The sequence below is a fragment of the Anomaloglossus baeobatrachus genome, chromosome 5, assembly GCF_048569485.1.
Source record: "Anomaloglossus baeobatrachus isolate aAnoBae1 chromosome 5, aAnoBae1.hap1, whole genome shotgun sequence".
In the NCBI taxonomy this organism is placed as follows: Eukaryota; Metazoa; Chordata; class Amphibia; order Anura; family Aromobatidae; genus Anomaloglossus; species Anomaloglossus baeobatrachus.
In genome coordinates, this window is record NC_134357.1 from 541,113,857 (window position 1) to 541,133,524 (window position 19,668).

Sequence of the window (19,668 nt, forward strand, 5' to 3'; positions counted from 1 at the left end):
TGGTGGGGTTTAGAAGGTCTCTAATGCCAGCGGGAACCATGTGGTGGGGTTTATGGGGTCTCTAATGCTAGGGAGGATGCCTGTGGTGGGATTTGGGATGGATATAATACAGGTGCATGCCTTTTTTGGGATTTGTTAGGTCTATATTATGTGAAGATTCCTATGGTGGATTTTGGCGGGTGGACAATGCTGGGGAGATGCCTGTGGTGGGATTTTAATGGTCTATAATGCTACGGGGGATACCTATGTTAGGATATGTGTGTGTGTGTGTGTGTGTGTTTAGTGCTGTAGGGATATCAGTTGTGGGATTTGGGGGGTATACAATGGCGGCAGTACTCCTGTGGTGAGATTTTTGGGGGTGCAATGTTGTAGGGATGCCTGTCGTGGGATTTTAGGGGTCCTTTTCCCCTTAGAATACTGTTAGGGCCAGATGGACGGGTAGACCCTGGAGGTGGATCCACTGGGCCGAACTCCCGGATGAGGGACAGGAGTCCGGTAGCCGGAGCACTGTAGGTAGCAGGACAGTCCGTGCACTGGGAGAAAATGGAGAAGTCCCTGGGACCACGAGGTCACTGATGGTGGTCCGGGTGACGGAGCTCAGGTTCGGAAGCCGTGATGGTGTCAGGCGGGGTCCGGAACCGTTGGAGCGAGATGACGGGTCACCGCAGGGATCCGAGATGGTACGGACTGTCAGGATGGCAGATGGACAGCGTTCAGGGTTCGAGGTACCGCAGAACCGGATGGCGATGCAGGATCGGCTCTAGAAGATAGAGAGGTAAGTATCTCACAAAACACAAGGAGACCTGACTCCTAGCTTGGGAAAACACGAAGAACAGGCCCCGCTCCCTTGGACATTAACCCCCTATATACCCTGTGCCTATGTGCATCATTTCCTGTAATTTGACACTGGCCCTTTAAGAAAGGGTCAGTGACCGCGCGCGCCCTAATGCGCGTGCGCGCGGCGCGGGTGTCAGAAGCCAGGGAAGGAAGCTGAGAGGAGGACGCAGGGGAGCCGGCCAGGACCTGGGAAGCCGTCGGGCGCCGGGAGCGGAGACCAGGGGGCCTGGGAAGGACGGGTACCGGAGGTTGGAGAGCGGGGAGCAGGGCAGGTGAGCCGGGGAGCGGAGCTGAGGACCCGGGGAGCGGAGCAGAGGACCCGGGGAGGGGAGCCGAGGACCCGGGGAGCGTGACAGTACCCCCCCCCCACGCCCCCATCCCCGCAACCGGGACATGAAGGCACGGATCAGAGGAGTGCCCACGTTCTCCCTGGGCTCCCAGGACCTATCCTCAGGACCATACCCCTCCCAGTCCACCAGGAAGAACTGCCGACCACGTACGGTCTTCATGGCCACGATATCCCTTACCGCATAGATGTCGTCCTCAGCAATAGGAGGAGGAGCCGGGCTGGCGGCAGCGGAGAAGGGACCAAGGACAACCGGCTTGAGCAGAGAGACGTGGAAGGAGTTGGGTATTCTCATTGTGGCCGGGAGCTGTAGTTTGTAGGAAACCTCATTGATCTTGCCGAGGACTTTAAACGGCCCGATGTAGCGAGGTCCCAGCTTGTAGGATGGTATCTTCAGTCGGATGTACTTGGAAGCAAGCCAGACGAGATCTCCCGGAGAGAAACACGGAGGATCTAGGCGTCTCTTGTCCGCGTGTCTCTTCATCCGCAGGGTTGCCTGTGCAAGGGACGCCTTAACTGAGTCCCAAATGGTAGTAAAGTCACGGAGTACTGCATCAGCAGCAGGGATGTCCGAGGACGAGGATACAGGCAATGGGACAGACGGCTGAAGTCCGTAGACGACATGGAAGGGAGAACTGGAGGAGGACTCACTGACGTGGTGATTATGGGAGATTTCTGCCCAAGGAAGAAGCGTGGACCAATCGTCATGATGGGCGTTCACGTAGTGACGTAAGAAAGAGGTCAATATCTGATTGACCCTCTCCACTTGGCCATTAGACTGAGGATGGTAGGCAGATGAAAAGTCTAGAGTCACTCCCAGATGTTTGCAGAGAGCCCTCCAGAAGCGGGAGGTGAACTGAGTTCCTCTGTCGGACACTATGTGTGATGGAAAGCCATGCAAGCGGAAGATGTGATGTATATAGGCGTCCGCGAGTTCCTGAGCAGAGGGCAGTCCAGCCATAGGAACGAAATGGGCCATTTTAGAGAATCGATCCACCACGACCCATATGACTGTGTGTCCGGAGGACAATGGCAAGTCCGTAATAAAGTCCATCGCTATGTGCTGCCAGGGAACTGAGGGTATGGGCAGAGGCAGAAGACGGCCGTATGGCAGGTGTTTGGGTGTCTTGTTCCTGGCACAGGAGGAGCAGGCAGAGACAAAAGAGGCAACGTCCGTGCGCAGGGATGGCCACCAGTAATGACGTACAATAGCGCTCCATGTTTTCTTCTGACCTGCATGACCGGCTATTTTCGAGGCATGGCCCCAGTGTAACACTTTTTGCCTGTCAGTCTCAGAGACATAGGTCTTCCCGGGCGGTATCTGGGCCAGGGTGACAGGAGCCACCGGAATAATCTTGCTTGGACAGATGATGGGTTGAGATGTCTCTTCCTCCTGTTCCATGGGCACGAAAGACCTAGACAAGGCATCAGCGCGTACATTCTTGTTTGCGGGTCGGAAATGAAGCTGGAAGTCGAACCGGGCAAAGAACAAGGACCACCTGGCTTGCCGTGGGTTCAGTCGCTGAGCAGTCCGCAGGTATTCCAGGTTTTTGTGGTCCGTGTAAACAATGACAGGGTACACTGCTCCTTCTAGAAGATAGCGCCATTCCTCCAGAGCCAGTTTGACCGCCAATAGCTCTCGGTCACCGATGGTGTAATTGCGTTCAGGCGCGGAGAAGCTCTTGGAGAAGAAACCGCACGTCACCATCTTCCCGGAGGAGGACTTCTGCATGAGCACTGCTCCGGCTCCCGAGGAGGAGGCATCCACCTCCAAGGTGAACTGGCGGTTTAACTCTGGACGGTGGAGTACAGGAGAGGAGGCAAAGGCTCGCTTTAGAGCGCCAAACGCGGCGTCGGCCGCAGGTGACCAGTCCTTTGGATTAGCCCCCTTCTTGGTCAAGGCGGAGAGAGGAGCAGTCAGAGCCGAGAAGTGAGGAATGAACTGGCGGTAATAGTTAGCGAATCCCAGAAATCGTTGGATTGCCTTCAGTCCAGAAGGAGGGGGCCAGTTGAGAATGGAGGAGACCTTCTTGGGATCCATCTGCAGTCCGGTATCGGTGATGAGGTACCCCAGGAAGGGGAGAGAAGACTGTTCGAAGACACACTTCTCGTACTTGGCGTACAGACGATTCTCTCTCAGTCGTTGTAGAACCAGTTGCACGTTCTCTCGGTGGGTCTGGAGGTCCGGAGAGAAGACAAGGATGTCGTCCAGATATACCACCACACAGATGTAGAGAAGGTCCCGAAACACATCGTTCACTAATTCTTGGAAGACAGCTGGTGCGTTACACAGGCCGAAGGGCATCACGCAGTATTCATAGTGCCCATCGCGAGTGTTAAACGCGGTCTTCCATTCATCCCCTGAGCGGATACGGACCAGGTTGTAGGCACCCCGAAGATCCAACTTGGTGAACACACGAGCTCCTCTGAGCCGATCAAACAATTTGGGGATGAGCGGCAGGGGGTACTTGTTTTTCACGGTGATTAGGTTCAATCCCCGGTAGTCTATACATGGGCGTAGGTCACCCTCTTTCTTCTTTACGAAGAAGAAGCCTGCTCCAGCAGGAGAGGAGGATCTCCGGATGAATCCCTTAGCCAGGCTCTCTGTGATGTACGTAGACATGGCCCTTGTTTCGGCTGGAGACAGTGGATATATCCGTCCTCGAGGTGGTGTAGTTCCCGGGAGCAGGTCAATGGCACAATCGTAAGGACGATGTGGCAGAAGTACTTCGGACTCCTTCTTGTCAAAGACGTCCACGAAGGACCAATAGGCTGAGGGCAGTCCCGGTAGGGACTCGGGAACCGGAGGTCGCCGGATGGGTTGTATGGTCTTCAGACACCTCTCATGGCAAGAAGGCCCCCATCGAGTAATATCACCAGTGCCCCAGCTGACTGAAGGCTCGTGTGTCCGCAACCAGGGAAGACCCAGCAGAATTTGATGTGACATATGTGGGAGGACGTAGAGAGCGATGTTCTCGGTGTGCAGAGCACCGATACGCAGTTCAAGCGGCTTGGTGATCCAGGAGATGGTGTCAGAGAGAGGTCTCCCATCCACAGAGGCAATCACGAGGGGCCTGTCGAGTGGAGTAACAGGCACCTGGTACTTGTCCACCGTGGCCTGCTGGATGAAATTGCCTGCTGCCCCAGAATCGAGGTACGCCTCAGCCGTAAACCGCGTCTCTCCCGTTGTTACTTGCACAGTCCATGTGACTGGGTCTGAGAGAGTCCCAGCACCTAGGGTGGCCTCTCCTACCAACCCTAGGCTTTGGAGTTTCCCGGCCTCTCTGGACAGGCACGTAGCAGGTGTGTGCCCTCTCCGCAGTAAAAGCAGAGACCCTTGGCGAGCCGCTCTGCTCGACGTTGTTCAGACTGTCGCACACGGTCGATCTGCATGGGCTCATGGACGGAGACACCAGAGGCCGTTGACTGGAGTACGGCGGGCTTCCGTGGAGGAGAGGAGTGCCGTACCGGACGTCTCTCACGGGATACCTCTTTGGACCGCTCCTGAAAGCGTATGTCCACTCGAGTCGCTAGAGTAATCAGGGCGTCCAGGGTGGACGGTACATCACGTCCAGCCAGCTCATCTTTGATTCGACCCGATAGTCCTTCCCAGAAGGCGGCGGTTAGGGCCTCGTTATTCCACCCGAGTTCTGAAGCCAAGGTGCGGAAACGGATGGCGTATTGACCCACCGTCAGTGTTCCCTGACGTAACCGGAGAAGTGATGACGCAGACGCGGAGGCGCGTCCGGGTTCGTCAAAGGTGCTGCGAAAGGCCTGCAGGAACTCCTGGAGGTTCTTGGTCATAGGTTCCTCCTTCTCCCACAAGGGGTTCATCCACGCCAGTGCCTCGCCCTCTAGGTGAGACATGATGAAGGCGACCTTGGCTTGGTCGGAGGCAAACAGATGTGGCAGCTGCGTGAAATGGAGGGAGCATTGGTTTATAAACCCCCTGCAGGTCTTGGGATCTCCGGCGTACCGGGGTGGTGTGGCCAAACGCAGTCTGGAAGCATCCGAAGAGGCAGCCACAGGAGCGGGGGTCGTGGCTTGACTAGTGGAGGCTCGGGATGTTGAAGACGTGACTGCCGCTTGTAGCGTGGTCAGGCGGGTGTCCACGGAAGTCATAAAGTTCAGCATGCGGGTCTGAACTTCACGCTGGCGTTGGAGTTCCTCATGCAAGGCCGCTAGTGCTTCGGCGGGATCCATGGCCTGTTCTTACTGTTAGGGCCAGATGGACGGGTAGACCCTGGAGGTGGATCCACTGGGCCGAACTCCCGGATGAGGGACAGGAGTCCGGTAGCCGGAGCACTGTAGGTAGCAGGACAGTCCGTGCACTGGGAGAAAATGGAGAAGTCCCTGGGACCACGAGGTCACTGATGGTGGTCCGGGTGACGGAGCTCAGGTTCGGAAGCCGTGATGGTGTCAGGCGGGGTCCGGAACCGTTGGAGCGAGATGACGGGTCACCGCAGGGATCCGAGATGGTACGGACTGTCAGGATGGCAGATGGACAGCGTTCGGGGTTCGAGGTACCGCAGAACCGGATGGCGATGCAGGATCGGCTCTAGAAGATAGAGAGGTAAGTATCTCACAAAACACAAGGAGACCTGACTCCTAGCTTGGGAAAACACGAAGAACAGGCCCCGCTCCCTTGGACATTAACCCCCTATATACCCTGTGCCTATGTGCATCATTTCCTGTAATTTGACACTGGCCCTTTAAGAAAGGGTCAGTGACCGCGCGCGCGCCCTAATGCGCGTGCGCGCGGCGCGGGTGCCAGAAGCCAGGGAAGGAAGCTGAGAGGAGGACGCAGGGGAGCCGGCCAGGACCTGGGAAGCCGTCGGGCGCCGGGAGCTTTGACCAGGGGGCCTGGGAAGGACGGGCACTGGAGGTTGGAGAGCGGGGAGCAGGGCAGGTGAGCCGGGGAGCGGAGCGGAGGACCCGGGGAGCGGAGCAGAGGACCCGGGGAGGGGAGCCGAGGACCCGGGGAGCGTGACAAATACGCTTGTCAGTGTATCTGCATATTCTTGTCCACACAAATCATTGAAAATATATTTGCACAGCGGTCTGGGTAAAGGGCAGTCTAATTAATCTCCAGTTCACCGCACTTCCTTTCGAGATTTCCTCAGCTCCTTGAATCTTCACAAAAGTTGTGGCTGCAGTTATTGCAGGGCTCAGAAAGAGGGGTATAAGCATCTTCCCACACCTGGATAATTTGCTTATAATTGCCTCATCAACAGAAATCCTCTCAATTTATCTGGATTTGGGATTCAGACCTAATCAATTGGGAAGAATACTATACCTCTCCATCCCTAGGAAGAATATTCCAGGGGTATATTCTGGACAACAGAAGCATGTACCTGGCAATTCCAGTACAAAGACTCCAAGCAGTCAAGGCTGCAGTCAAATTAAGACAACCTAGACCAGTGTCCCTTGTAGCAGCCAGCAAGGTGATTTCAAGTGGACCAGATGGCACATGCGACCTTTACAGCTGGAAATACTGCAAAAACGGACAGACATTTACGATCTCTCGGCAAGTTGGATTCCGATGTGTTCTAGAGTCTTTGCTGAGATGGTGGCTTCACTTCAGAAACAACAAACTCTTTGCTCCTCATATATGGATATACATAGCAATTATATATATATATATATATATATATATATATATATATATACACATCTCTAACAAGATAGGGTGCCCACATAAATGGTAGCGACAGAGTGAAGTGAACATGGTCTCTGAGAGAGAATCTCCTTTTGTCCAACCTCAGAGAGATAAGAGCAGTTCGTTCAGTTAGCTCTTCTTTTTTATCCATCCATCCATCCAGGGGAAAACTGTAATGATCATGTCAGACAACCTGACATGAGTATCCTATATAGACCACTAGGGAAATGCAAGATCTATACCAAGAGCACTTCAAGTGACACTAATCTTTATCTGTGTAGAGACCAGACTGAAAAGGTTGACAACGTTGCATATCAAGGGGAGCTTGAATGTTCTAGCAGACAGGCCAAGTCGCAATTTAACCCTTCCAGGCAAGTGGTCGCTGGACCAAAACATTTTCTGCTGCATTACAGAGTTGTGGGGGGACTCTCATATCGATCTGATGGTGACCAAAGTAAACACGGAAGTAGAGTGGTTCTGCTCCATCTTAAGAGCGACAGACCATGGGCACTGGATGCTCTTGAAGAAGTTTTGATTAGCATATGTGTTTCCTCCTATACCAATGATTCCCAGACTTCTGCAAATGATCAAGGGAAAGAATGCCTAGTCTAAAAGAAACATTAGAACCAAAATGAAAGTATCCAGCCAAGGTGCCCAGATTCTTCAGGCCTGGCTTCTAGCATGTTAATACGAGAAGGGGTCTTTGTCTCTGGAGCTTCTCTATTCGGTATGAGACTCACTGATCTGGTTTATATAAAGACCATTTGAGAATAATTGAGAATGCCTAAATAGGAGTATCTTGTCTCATCTATAGTTCCTTGTATGAAAAAACATGGAGATAGCGCTATTCTTCAGTGTAAAATATGTGACCTGGCTGTAGCCCTAATATTTTTGTGCATGAGGTCTCTGTATTGTCTTACCCCAACATTACAAATTGAGATAAGGAAGCTGGGAGATGGAAACATGTTATTTTAAATGGAATGGACCACACCAGATGTTTCAATAAAGAAGGAATGGATCATATAAGTAAATAGGAATTTGCAATAGGGACATGTTTATTATTGTAATATAGAAAATTTAAAAAAAAAAATTCACACACGGAGATTATGGCTTGAAAAAGAATCATAAATGGCTGATCCCTGAGATTGGGAGTTAGGAAGAAGAGAGGAGGAAACGGGAAGTTTTTGTGAGGTTTAAGGAAAAGTGTTGCAATACTCCATATATATTCCATACAGTGAATATATAAATATATAACTGAAATTTTCTATGAACATGGAATATTTCATTTAATTTTATTTTTAGATAACAGATGTATCTTAGTAATTGCATGTTTTAATTCCAATGTAAGTTCTAACTTACTTTCTCTTTTAAGTTTTTGTCGTTATTTGTCTCCCTGTTAGATGTTGTCTTGTACAGTTAGTTTCAGTTTCATCCTGGTTGAGTTTATATTTTGTTGACTACAAAGGAAATTTTCGAGTAAAACATTTCTCACCTTCTAGGTATGATAATTGCTTCTCCCTTTGTGAGATAATTGATGCTTAATAAGATTTCTTTTGTTGGTAAAATATTTCCCACACTCTGAACATGAAAATGGCTTCTCTCCTGTGTGAGTTCTCTGATGTGTAAAAAGATGTGATTTCTGTGTAAAACATTTCCCACATTCTGAACATGAAAATGGCTTCTCGCCTGTGTGTGTTCTCTGATGTGCAACAAGTTTTGATTTATATGCAAAACATTTATCACAATCTGAACATGAAAATGGCTTCTCCCCTGTGTGAGTTCTCTGATGTGTAAAAAGATGAGATTTCTGTGTAAAATGTTTCCCACATTCTGAACATGAAAATGGCTTCTCCCCTGTGTGAGTTCTCTGGTGTGCAACAAGTTTTGATTTATGTGCAAAACATTTATCACAATCTGGACATGAAAATGGCTTCTCCCCTGTGTGAGATCTCTGATGTGTAACAAGTTTTGATTTATGTGCAAAACATTTATCACAATCTGAACATGAAAATGGCTTCTCCCCTGTGTGAGTTCTCTGATGTGTAACAACATTTGACTTCTTTGCAAAACATTTCCCACATTCTGAACATGAATATGGCTTATCACCTGTATGACGTCTCTGATGTGCAACAAGATATGATTTATCTGCAAAACATTTCTCACATTTTAAACATGAATATGGCTTCTCCCCTGTATGAGTTCTTTGATGTATAACAAGGTTTGTTTTATGTGCAAAACATTTCCCACATTCTGAACATGAATATGGCTTAACCCCTGTGTGACTTCTCTGATGTGTAACAAGATATGATTGATAAACAAAACATTTACCACATTCGGAGCATGAATATGGCTTCCCTGCGTGAACTCTTTTTTGTCTAACAAGGTCTAATTTCTGTTTAAAGTAGTTCCCATACCCTAAAAAAGAAAATCTTTGTTCCTCTTTGTGAATTTTTTGATGTGTAATAAAAGACGTTTTAGAGGAAAAACGTTTTTCATATTCTGCACTTAAAAATGACTTGTTGGCTATAGGAGCAGTTCGATGTTTTAAGCCTTTTTTGTGTTCATTATTTTTCTGAGATGAATCAAAAGATAGGATCTGTTTAAAAGGATCAATTGATAGATCTGTGCTGTAAAGGGATGATGGTATTTCTGGAATAGCGGCATAGATGTCTGTTATGTCTTGTGTGACATCAATGTCATCAGATTTATAAAGTGAAGATGTCAGATGTCCTTCTGACCTCCTGGTACGATCATCTGTCAAAAATAAACATAATGTTTGAATAAAATATCCTGCATTATATTTTTTTACATTGGTAAAATATCCAAGGCATTACAATAATTATTGACTAAGACGAAAACAGTTAACAATCCAACAGTAGACCTAAGAGCACAAACCAGTAACGTATAATGTTCAACCTTCTTTGTTCACTCTGCCTCCCAAATATTGGAATAATAAACCTCAAAAAAAATTGTCACTACTACTATAGATGAATTGACTGAGTGAAATTGACACGTCTTTATCCCCTTCCTGATGGGCCAATTTCTGTTTTTGCGGGTAATTTTTTTCCCACCTCTTCCCAAAGCCATAACTTTTTTTTTTTCTGTCCACATAGACATACTGCTGCTTGTTTCTTTGCGGAATGAGTTGTATTTTTCAATTATACCATTTTACCACATAGTATACTACAAAATGGTTAAAAGTTCCAAATGGGGGAGAAATTGTGAAAAAAAAACCCACAATTTAACCTTGCAATAAGATTCTCATTACTACTATTGTGGCAATACCAAACATGTCAATTTTTTATTTATTTTAATGGTGTAAAAAAAAAATTAGAAGTTTGTAAAAAAAAATAAAAAATTGGGTGGTTGTGTCCCCATTTACCGAGACCTGTAAAGTTTACATTTTTCTGCCAATGGAGCTGTGTGATGGCTTATTTCTTTTTTGCAGGGCGAGATGTTTTTATTGATATCATTTTGGGTTAGACATAATATTTTCATAGCTTCTTAGAGCATTTTTTGTGGTGTAGCAGTGACCAAAAATACTTTTTTTTTATGTATTGATCAGACTTTTCTCAGTGCAGTGATATCACATGTGTATTTCTAATTTTTTTTTATTATATTTATTTTTAAGGGGGAGGAGTTATTTGATTTTTTTTTCATATTTTCAAAGACTTTTATTTTTTACTGTTCTTAATACAGTGAAGGAAATAATTATTTGATCTCTTGCTTATTTTGTAAGTTTGCTCACTGACAAAGACACGAACAGTCTATAACTTTAAGGGTAGGTTAATTTTAACAGTGAAAGATAGAATATCCAAAATAAAATCCAGAAAATCACATTGTATAAGTTATATAAATTTATTTGCATTTTCTGCAGAGAAATAAGTATTTGAATCCTCTGGCAAACAAGACTTACTACTCTTGGCAAAACCCTTGTTGGCAGCACAGCAGTCAGATTTTTTTGTAGTTGATGATGAAGTTTGCGCACATGTCAGGAAGACATTGCACTGTTCAGTTTTTCCCTAAGTATACCACTACCCCATAAGTGGTAGAAATTTACTTTTGACGCACAATACAAGGCTCAGAAGGAAAGAAAAGCCATATTGTAGTGCAAATTTTTCAGATCATGTGCCGCGTCAAAAGCATGGTCCATCTCTCCTCTCTGCTGCCACCGCGCTCAACGCTGGATTTTGGCTCAGTGCGCATGATCAAAAGTTTCGGACTTCCAGTCATGCGTACTATGAAGCCTGGTGTACGCATCCCGGCTTTAAACTGGTGTAGTTCGCATGATCGGAAGTCCGTGGACGTTCTGATTGTGCGCAATGAGCTGAAAACCAGCAGTGGCAGCAGAGAGGTGAAAGTGACCATGCCTCTTATGCTGCGCATTCATTAGCATGTTAGCATACTCATAGGGGTGTGCTTATATGCTAACGGGGCCGACTGGCAAAGAGAACTAACGCCCTTGTGACTAGTCTCATTAGCATATCATAACGGAGCTTTATAAATACTTTTTCTAAAGATCTCTTTATCTATGCTAGTATATACAGGAAAGTTAGGCAGGGATTAGCAATATACACCCAGAGCTGCTTGTGGTTCTGGGTGCATATTGGACCTGAAAGGTTCCCTTTAATGCTGTGATCACTATTAGTGGCGGCATTAAACAACTCTGAATGTCAGAGCTCGGCTATCATTTAAGCTGAGCTCCCGGCGGCAATCATGTGGAGACAGCCTATCTGCCAGCATGAGCACCACGACTTAGCTGTGCGGCACAGAGATAAGTCTACTTCATGGTCGGGAAGGAGTTATGATAAAAGTTTATGAAGAGGTTAAGCCTTTTAAAACCTTAAAAATATAAATGTACGTTTGAAAAATTCTGCCAATGAAAAGAAGAAATATGGTAATTGCTATTTACTAAATATTTTGTGTGGTATCAGTATTTGTTTTAAGGGCATACAAGATCAAATGTTTGAATTTTTTAACTCAACATTTTTGGCAAATTTCAGATTTTATTTTATAAATAAAATAAAAACAAATGAATGAACCTAAAATTACCACTAGCGAAAAGTGCAATTTGTCACTTAAAAAAAAATCTCAAAATCACTTGGGTCAATTTAGGCATTTTAAAGTATATAAATATGTATATGTAAAGTAAGGATCGAAAACATTATGTATTTCATAACATAAAGTCAATAGAGACTTCAATCATGCATGGCATAGGTGTAATGTTTTTTTTGTGTAGTTTATCATGAACTTCTTTGAAATTAGTTTACTCTTTTCTCACAAAAATTGAAATGTCAGGGTAATAGGATACTCTGCTGTTACTGTACAGAAATTCACATTTGGCCAAAATTAAAAATTATGTGTAGAGTAAATTAAATTTAACAAGATGAGATTTTTATTTTCTGGTCTCTAAAACTCAACAATGGATGACTCCAGTACAAGTTCTTACAGAAATACTCAGACTAAAGCCTTGCTCCCATTTGCGTATGGCATTTGACGCAAGAGCATCCGTCTTAAACGGAAGTGGGAGCAAGGCCTAATAGGGATAGTGGAGTGGTATAACAGCAGAATTACGACCTTTAATTCTGATATAGCTGGACTACACTATCGATAAACAGTGACAGTTGGTGACTGAGAACAATCTGACTTCTCTGCATTTAGTGGTCACTACTCACCTGGGCAGTTATCTGTAGGAATCTCCTCTTTACTCCGCTCATCCCCACTCACATATTTCCCTGCAGTATTAATATGTGTCAGATCTTCAGCCTGTAACAAATATTATATGTCACAGACAGATGGAGAAGTCTCATCTTTGATCAGCTCTAATCCTGCCATCTCCTCCGTTCTCATTACACAAGTATAAAACATATAATACTGGTGGAGAAAACAAGACTGAGCACAAGACCTTCACATCTGTCTACACATCATAGGGAGATTTCATGACACCTTCACTCCATCTACCTGATGATCCTGAGGAACATCAAGATCTTCTTTTTTACAGTCCTGTGGAAGAAGAGGACGGGGACATCTCTCTGGTGTTGTCCTCTTACTGGATAGAACTGGAGGAGACACATACAGGGACTGAATTCATTCCTTACATACAGATAATTATAGGCCGTGTGTATTTAGTCCTGTCTATTACCTGGTGATGTGAGGGGCTGGGGAACCTCCATCATGACGTCCTTGTACAGATCTTTGTGTCCTTCTAAATACTCCCACTCCTCCATGGAGAAATAGACTGTGACGTCCTGACACCTTATAGGAACCTGAGACATACAATGATACCGTCATCCCCCGATCCCTTCATAGCGTTACTGTATAATGTCCCAGCATTCCCAGCAGTGTCACCTCTCCAGTCAGCAGCTCAATCATCTTGTAGGTGAGTTCTAGGATCTTCTGGTCATTGATGTCCTCATGTATCGGGGGGTGAGGTGGAGGCCCCGTGATTGGGCTCAAGGGTCTTCCCCATCCCTCAGACACAGGATCCTGACAGCGATCACTAGAGGTCCTCTTCACTACTGTGTAATCCTGGTTATGGAGAGACACATTAATAAATCTCACTCCAGACATTTCCAGAGTCCTCACCTCTCCAGTTCTGTCCATCTGTTATTCCCATAGATAAGAATGATGTAATTTGACGTCATCAGAATCTCTCACCTCTCCAGTAAGCCGGAAGAGGATCTCTAGGGTGAGGTGGAATATCCTCTCCGCCATCTTGTCCCTGTCCATATTCATCCTTGATGGGTCAATCAGGAAAAGTATTTTATATAGAAGATCCGATATTGGAGGGACCTGAATGCGAAAAAGATGGAAAATCATAAAGAAACCCAGGAGATGTCACCTGTAGATTTTGAATTTTATGATTGTTGGAAAATTCCTTTCTTCTTCCTGAGCTTTGCCGTTACTCTATCACCCCAATTGTATAAGTTGTTTAACACCTTAGATGCTGTGGTCTATAGCGTCCGTCTCATCTGGGTGGTCAGACGTTCCATCAGCCTCTCGCTATGTGATCGCAGGACGTCGATTTGACAATGCAATCAGAAAAAATAACAAACATTCGGGAACTTGGAGACTGAGAACATGAAAGTGATATTTTCCCAAGTAATGTGATAGTACTGTGGAAAAGTGGTACAAATATTAACTCTACGTATTTGTTATCACAGTAATTGCACAGTTAATACTGGAAATAACAGAGGAGCGGCCGCCTGTCTTCTCTTCACCAAAAATGTGTTATTAAAAGTTATCAGCGCATAATGGGGAATCTCCACATACCTCCTCCTGCAGAGCCGCACACTACATATATGGCGGGTCTGTGCTTCCAGGACCTGTGATGATGTCACATGGAGGGGAGGAGTCAGGGGTCACATGATCAGCTCCTCAGTGTATGCAGGACTCTGCTGTGCTGGGTGTCATGGTGCTGGATGAGGTGATGTGTATGTGTGGAGTGTGGATGTAGCAGAGCCGTGTGTGTACGGACCAGAGCCGTGTGTGTACGAGGTGTACGGACCAGAGCCGTGTGTGTACGAGGTGTACAGAGCGGAGCCGTGTGTATGATGTGTGTGGAGTAAGGCCGTGTGTGTGTGACATGTACAGAGCAAACCGTGTGTGTACGAGGTGTATGGCATTGAGTCACAGGTGTACATAGAGGAGATCTGCTCTCTCTTTCAAGCCACACATCCAAGCCCTCTTCACCTCCTGCCGCCTCCAACTCAAAAATATTTCCAGGATTCTTACATTCCTTTCCCAAGAAGCTGCAAAACCCCTAGTACATGCCCTTATTATCTCCCGCCTGGATTATTGCAACCTCCTGCTCTGTGGCCTCCCTTCTAACAGTCTCGCACCCCTACAATCTATTCTAAACTATGCTTCCCGACTAATCCACCTGTCCCTCCACTACTCCCCGACCTCTCCTCTCTGCCAATCCCTTCACTGGCTTCCCATTGCTCAACGACTCCAGTTCAAAACCCTAACCATAACCTACAAAGCCATCCACAACCTGTCTCCTCCTTACATCTGTGTACTAGTCTCCCAGTACGTACCTGCACGTAACCTCCAATCCTCAGAAGCTCTCCTTCTCTACTCCCCTCTCATCCCCTCTTCCCACAATTGCATACAAGATTTCTCCCGTGCATCCCCCATACTCTGGAACTCTCCACCACAACATATCAGACTCTCGCCTACCTTGACAAGCTTGAAAAGGAACCTGGAGACCCACCTCTTCCACCAAGCCTACAATCTGCAGTAACCCTCATTCTGATATAGCACCGCACGACCAGCTCTACCCTCACCTATCACTTGTAGACTGTGAGCCTTCACAGGCAGGGTCTTCTCCTCCTGGAGCAGTCTGTGGCTTGTATTGTTTATGATTATTGTACTTGTCCCTATTATATAAACCCTTTTCACATGTAAAGCGCCATGGAATTAATGGCGCTATAATAATAAATAATAATAATGTACGACGTGCTTGGAGTGGAGCTGGGTATGGAAGACGGAGCAGAGTTGGATATGAACGACTTGTACAGAGCGGAGTTGCGTGAGGACAACATGAACAGAACAGAGTCGTGTATAACGTGTATGTAGCGGCGCCATGTGTGTGTGACATGTACAGAATCAAGCTGTGAGTACGATGTGTATGAAATGCAGCTGTGTATGTACAGAATAGAGATGTGTGCAATGTGTAGGGGTCTCTCAGGTACACAACCCAAAGTGAAGTTGTGTTTCCCCCTTGTCATATCCACCTTTGGCCTTACAGTCCCATATTTCTGGGTCCTATTCTCTCAATTTTTAAGATTTGGAGTATCTTAGTAGACATTTCTTCCATTCCCTAAGGCCACGTTCACACATTCAGCATTAGGTCAGAGTTTTACCTCGGTATTTGTAAGACAAAATCAAGAATGGCAAAATCAAAGGAAAAGTGAAACACTAGTACTAGTAGTGATTTTGGTGCCAACAATGTCTAAACGGATTTATATTAAGTTTATCGTGTCGCTTAAGAATTTGACTTTGGTTTTGCCAGAATGGTTCTAGTTTCTGAAATATTTAATAATTAATTAATGCAACATGATGAAAAGAATTCAGAATTGCAAGAATATATTATTTTTCTTAGAAAGAAAAGTAAAAAGTCTAACATCATTGTAGCGGGGTGGGGGTCCCCCAGGACGACAAAGAGGCAGTGACCCGAAAAAGTCCGATCCAAACAGCTTTATTGTCATGGTAGCACAAGATCCACTCCCTTATAATTAACTAATAAAGAAAAAACAGACACAATAATTGTGGAAAAATTAGGCCGTGGTGTTTATTAAGGGATTACCAAAATTCAAAATGATCAATAAATAAATAAATACATAAATTACATAAAACCTCAAGTCTATTAGCATAAATTGAATGTCCAACTCCACCCAGAACTAACTGGGCGATTATCCCACTAATAAACAGCACGACAAGCCTAACAGCTCCGTCCAAAGGGATGGGAGGGCGGGTGCTTCTTTCGTCTTCATCCAGCGGCGACTAACAGCTGACGCCGCAAGAACAGGTATTAAATAGCGTCCCAATTCCCGCACTTTTTCTTTATAGCCAATGAGATTCGAATAAAGCCCTCTCCAAACCAAACGGGCCAAACCAGTTCAAACCAGCTCGTGGCAGCCTTACCACAGCTTAACTTCAAAATTTAACCCTTACCGGACTTCCATAAGAAACACAAAACCTAATACTAAATACACATAAAAAATTGCTAACAAGGGGAGATCTGTGCGACCATGTGTCCCCCAAGCTAGGTCGCTATGGGGGGCCCTGACATGGTAGCACAATATCCACTCCCTTATAATTAACTAATAAAGAAAAAACAGACACAATAATTGTGGAAAAATTAGGCCGTGGTGTTTATTAAGGGATTACCAAAATTCAAAATGATCAATAAATAAATAAATACATAAATTACATAAAACCTCAAGTCTATTAGCATAAATTGAATGTCCAACTCCACCCAGAACTAACTGGGCGATTATCCCACAAGCCATGACACGAAGCGTCATGGCCCCCCCCCAAAAAACCACAGCCATTTCTCTACGATGGATTGAATCCCGACATTGAAAATGTCAAGCCCAATGTCCGATAAGTGAACTAAATCCGACCGAAAAATGCCCGGAACAAAACCTTCTAAGTCCACGTGTCTAAAAGAAAAACCCCCCAATCTGAACATAAACCTACACATAGACCTATTAACCCTTTTTCTGACCTTCTCGAGAAACCTATACTCTTTATTGTCCCAAGCTAACCGAGGGACAATCTCAGAAAAAATAAAAACCGTACCTGGAAACCAAATTTTAAACAACGCAAAATCAACGCGCATTTCTGACAACAAAACCAATGTCTTAATTTTACCCAAATCATTTCCACCAGCATGGATAATAATAGCATTAGGACTAGGCCGCTGAACAACTAACTCTTTTAACCTACATTTTACATCCCTCCAAGCTAACCCTCTAAACCCGAACCACATTACTTTTAACTGTTGAGAATTAAATGATAAGTTCAACGTGTAGGTTCTCTGTGATGCCCTCTTCTGGGCCCAGAAGATATATGAATGTCCCAAAATCCATACAACTAAAGGACCTAAGAGAACAGAAAGTAAATTAAATAAACAATTTCGGCCGTACATATAATTTGTATCTGTTCGACTCCCATCTTCCTAACCTCTTAATTTCACTGGCCCCTAGACCTACTCTAGCTGCTTCAGAAGCAGCTCCAATCCTAAAAGAATGCGAAGTAATCTTAAAGTCACTTAAACCTAATTTAAAAAGACAACTCTTTAAAATAAAATTAAATTGAAAAATTGTCGTTGGAGTAAAGTCCTTATGAATAAAAAGAACACCTACACCATCGGACCTTACTCCAAGCCAATTCCGAGCATTGCGAACTGGACAGATAGAACTGTCAGGAATTTGATTTAATTTTATAACACACCCTTTACCTGCTTGGTCCGTCTTCGATCTCCTAAGGAAAATTAAAAATGAAGAATTCACAAAACTTACATCTTCAAAAAGAATACCACCCTGAACAGATTTATTCGGAGACACCAACTCCCCGATGCGAAATGCACCGAAAAATGCTAACACAAACGCAGCTCGGAATAAACAAACCTCATAAGCATCCCTACAAACTGAAGGTAAAACCTCCCATAGTCTTTCAAGCAAACTAAACGAAATTGGATGCCTCTCGTCCGGCTTAAACACCATCCTCTTATAACCTTTCAAAAACTGCTTGACCGGAAAATAGCTAACTAGCGTAGGGTAACCAGCCAGCTTTAGAAAAAATGAAACACCAGCCAATAATTTGGTAATAGCAGAGAATGACCACTTCTTACCCACCAAGCTATTAATTAACAACAAAACTGTACGTAAATTATCCACATAACAATCCACACCTAAACCCTGACAAAACCCCGACCAGACTCTCCATGCAGCTGAGTAATCAGCCCATGTTCTTGGAGCCAAGGATCTTTCAATATACACAGGCATCAAGTCCAAATCAGATCCCAAAGGTGCTGAGGATATGCCACCCCTTCCACTTAGGCGTCCGGAATCAGAGCCCGAAAATCCTCTAACTGCAGATGAGAAAGAAAAATAGCCGCCTCATTGTTCATTCTACTAACATGTCGAGCTTTCAACCAAATGTTCCTCTTTAAACAGAATAACACTAAATGCCGCAATAACCTTGCCGCCCAAATACACTTTGAAGACAGCGTATTAATAGCAAAAACCACTCCTTGGCATTCTGACAAAAATAAAATCCTCATATTCTGTAAATCGCAACCCCAAACCACAATAGCTACCACAATAGCAAATAACTCCAGTACTACCCTGTTATCCAAAACGCGACTATCAACCCAAACGCTATTCCACCTCTCTGCTGACCAAGCTCCTTTAAAACAACAACCATAGCCAACCTCAGTCGACACACCAGTAAATAGCTGTAATTGCTCAGATGAAACAAAAGCCTGCTGCATATAGCTGCAACCATTAAAGGTTTGCAAAAATTCTGACCATATAAACAAATCCTCCTTCAAGTCTTTATTCAAACGAACATGCGCACCTGGAGAAAGCAAACCTTTAGTGGCCTCGTAAAGACTTCTGGAAAAAACACGACCCATCGGAATTACTCGCAAAGCGAAGTTCAGAAGACCCAATAAAGACTGAAGCTCTTTCAAAGTAGTCTTATTTTTGGATAACAACAAACCCAGAGCTGACCTCAGCTTAAGTACCTTCTCTTCTGGTAATCTACACTCCAACCTCCTAGAATCCACAGTAATTCCTAAAAATTCCAAACAATAACAAGGACCCACCGTCTTTTCCTCTGCCAAAGGAATACCAAACCTAGAACAAAAATCCATAAACCTATTCAATAAAACCAAACAATAACTATCAGACGCACTACCTACAAACAAAAAATCATCCAAATAATGCAAAACCCCTCCCTTAACTGAACCAAAACTAACGCACCAATGAATAAAAGTAGAAAAAGCCTCAAAATAATAACAAGATAAAGTAAAACCCATTGGTAAACACATATCAAAATAATATTCTTCATTAAACTGAAAACCTAAGGAATTAAAACCTTCAGGCTTCACAGGCAACAGCCTAAAAGCAGATTTTATGTCTGCTTTAGCTAATAAAGCGTTAACCCCTTGACTCCTGATCAAATCAACAGCTTGATCAAAAGAGGCATAATTGACTGATGACCTTGACTTATCAACATCATCATTCAACGATGCCCCCCTAGGAAAAGAAAGATGATGAATCAATCTAAATTCTCCTAACTCCTTCTTAGG

The 19,668-nt window shown here is 44.9% G+C and overlaps 1 protein-coding gene across 1 annotated transcript in view; it reads right to left on the reverse strand.

Moving 5' to 3' along the window:
- LOC142312941 (uncharacterized) overlaps nucleotides 1-13,577 on the reverse strand; it is a 47,409-nt gene extending 33,832 nt beyond the window's left edge. The window contains exons 1-6 of the mRNA XM_075351929.1: nucleotides 13,500-13,577; nucleotides 13,191-13,370; nucleotides 12,985-13,108; nucleotides 12,804-12,901; nucleotides 12,518-12,608; nucleotides 8,379-9,596 (exon numbers count right to left, since the gene is read on the reverse strand). Of these exons, the coding sequence (XP_075208044.1) occupies nucleotides 8,379-9,596; nucleotides 12,518-12,608; nucleotides 12,804-12,901; nucleotides 12,985-13,108; nucleotides 13,191-13,370; nucleotides 13,500-13,577 (1,789 nt within the window). The remainder of the gene's footprint in view (nucleotides 1-8,378; nucleotides 9,597-12,517; nucleotides 12,609-12,803; nucleotides 12,902-12,984; nucleotides 13,109-13,190; nucleotides 13,371-13,499) is intronic.
- Between the last annotated feature and the right edge of the window lie 6,091 nt (nucleotides 13,578-19,668).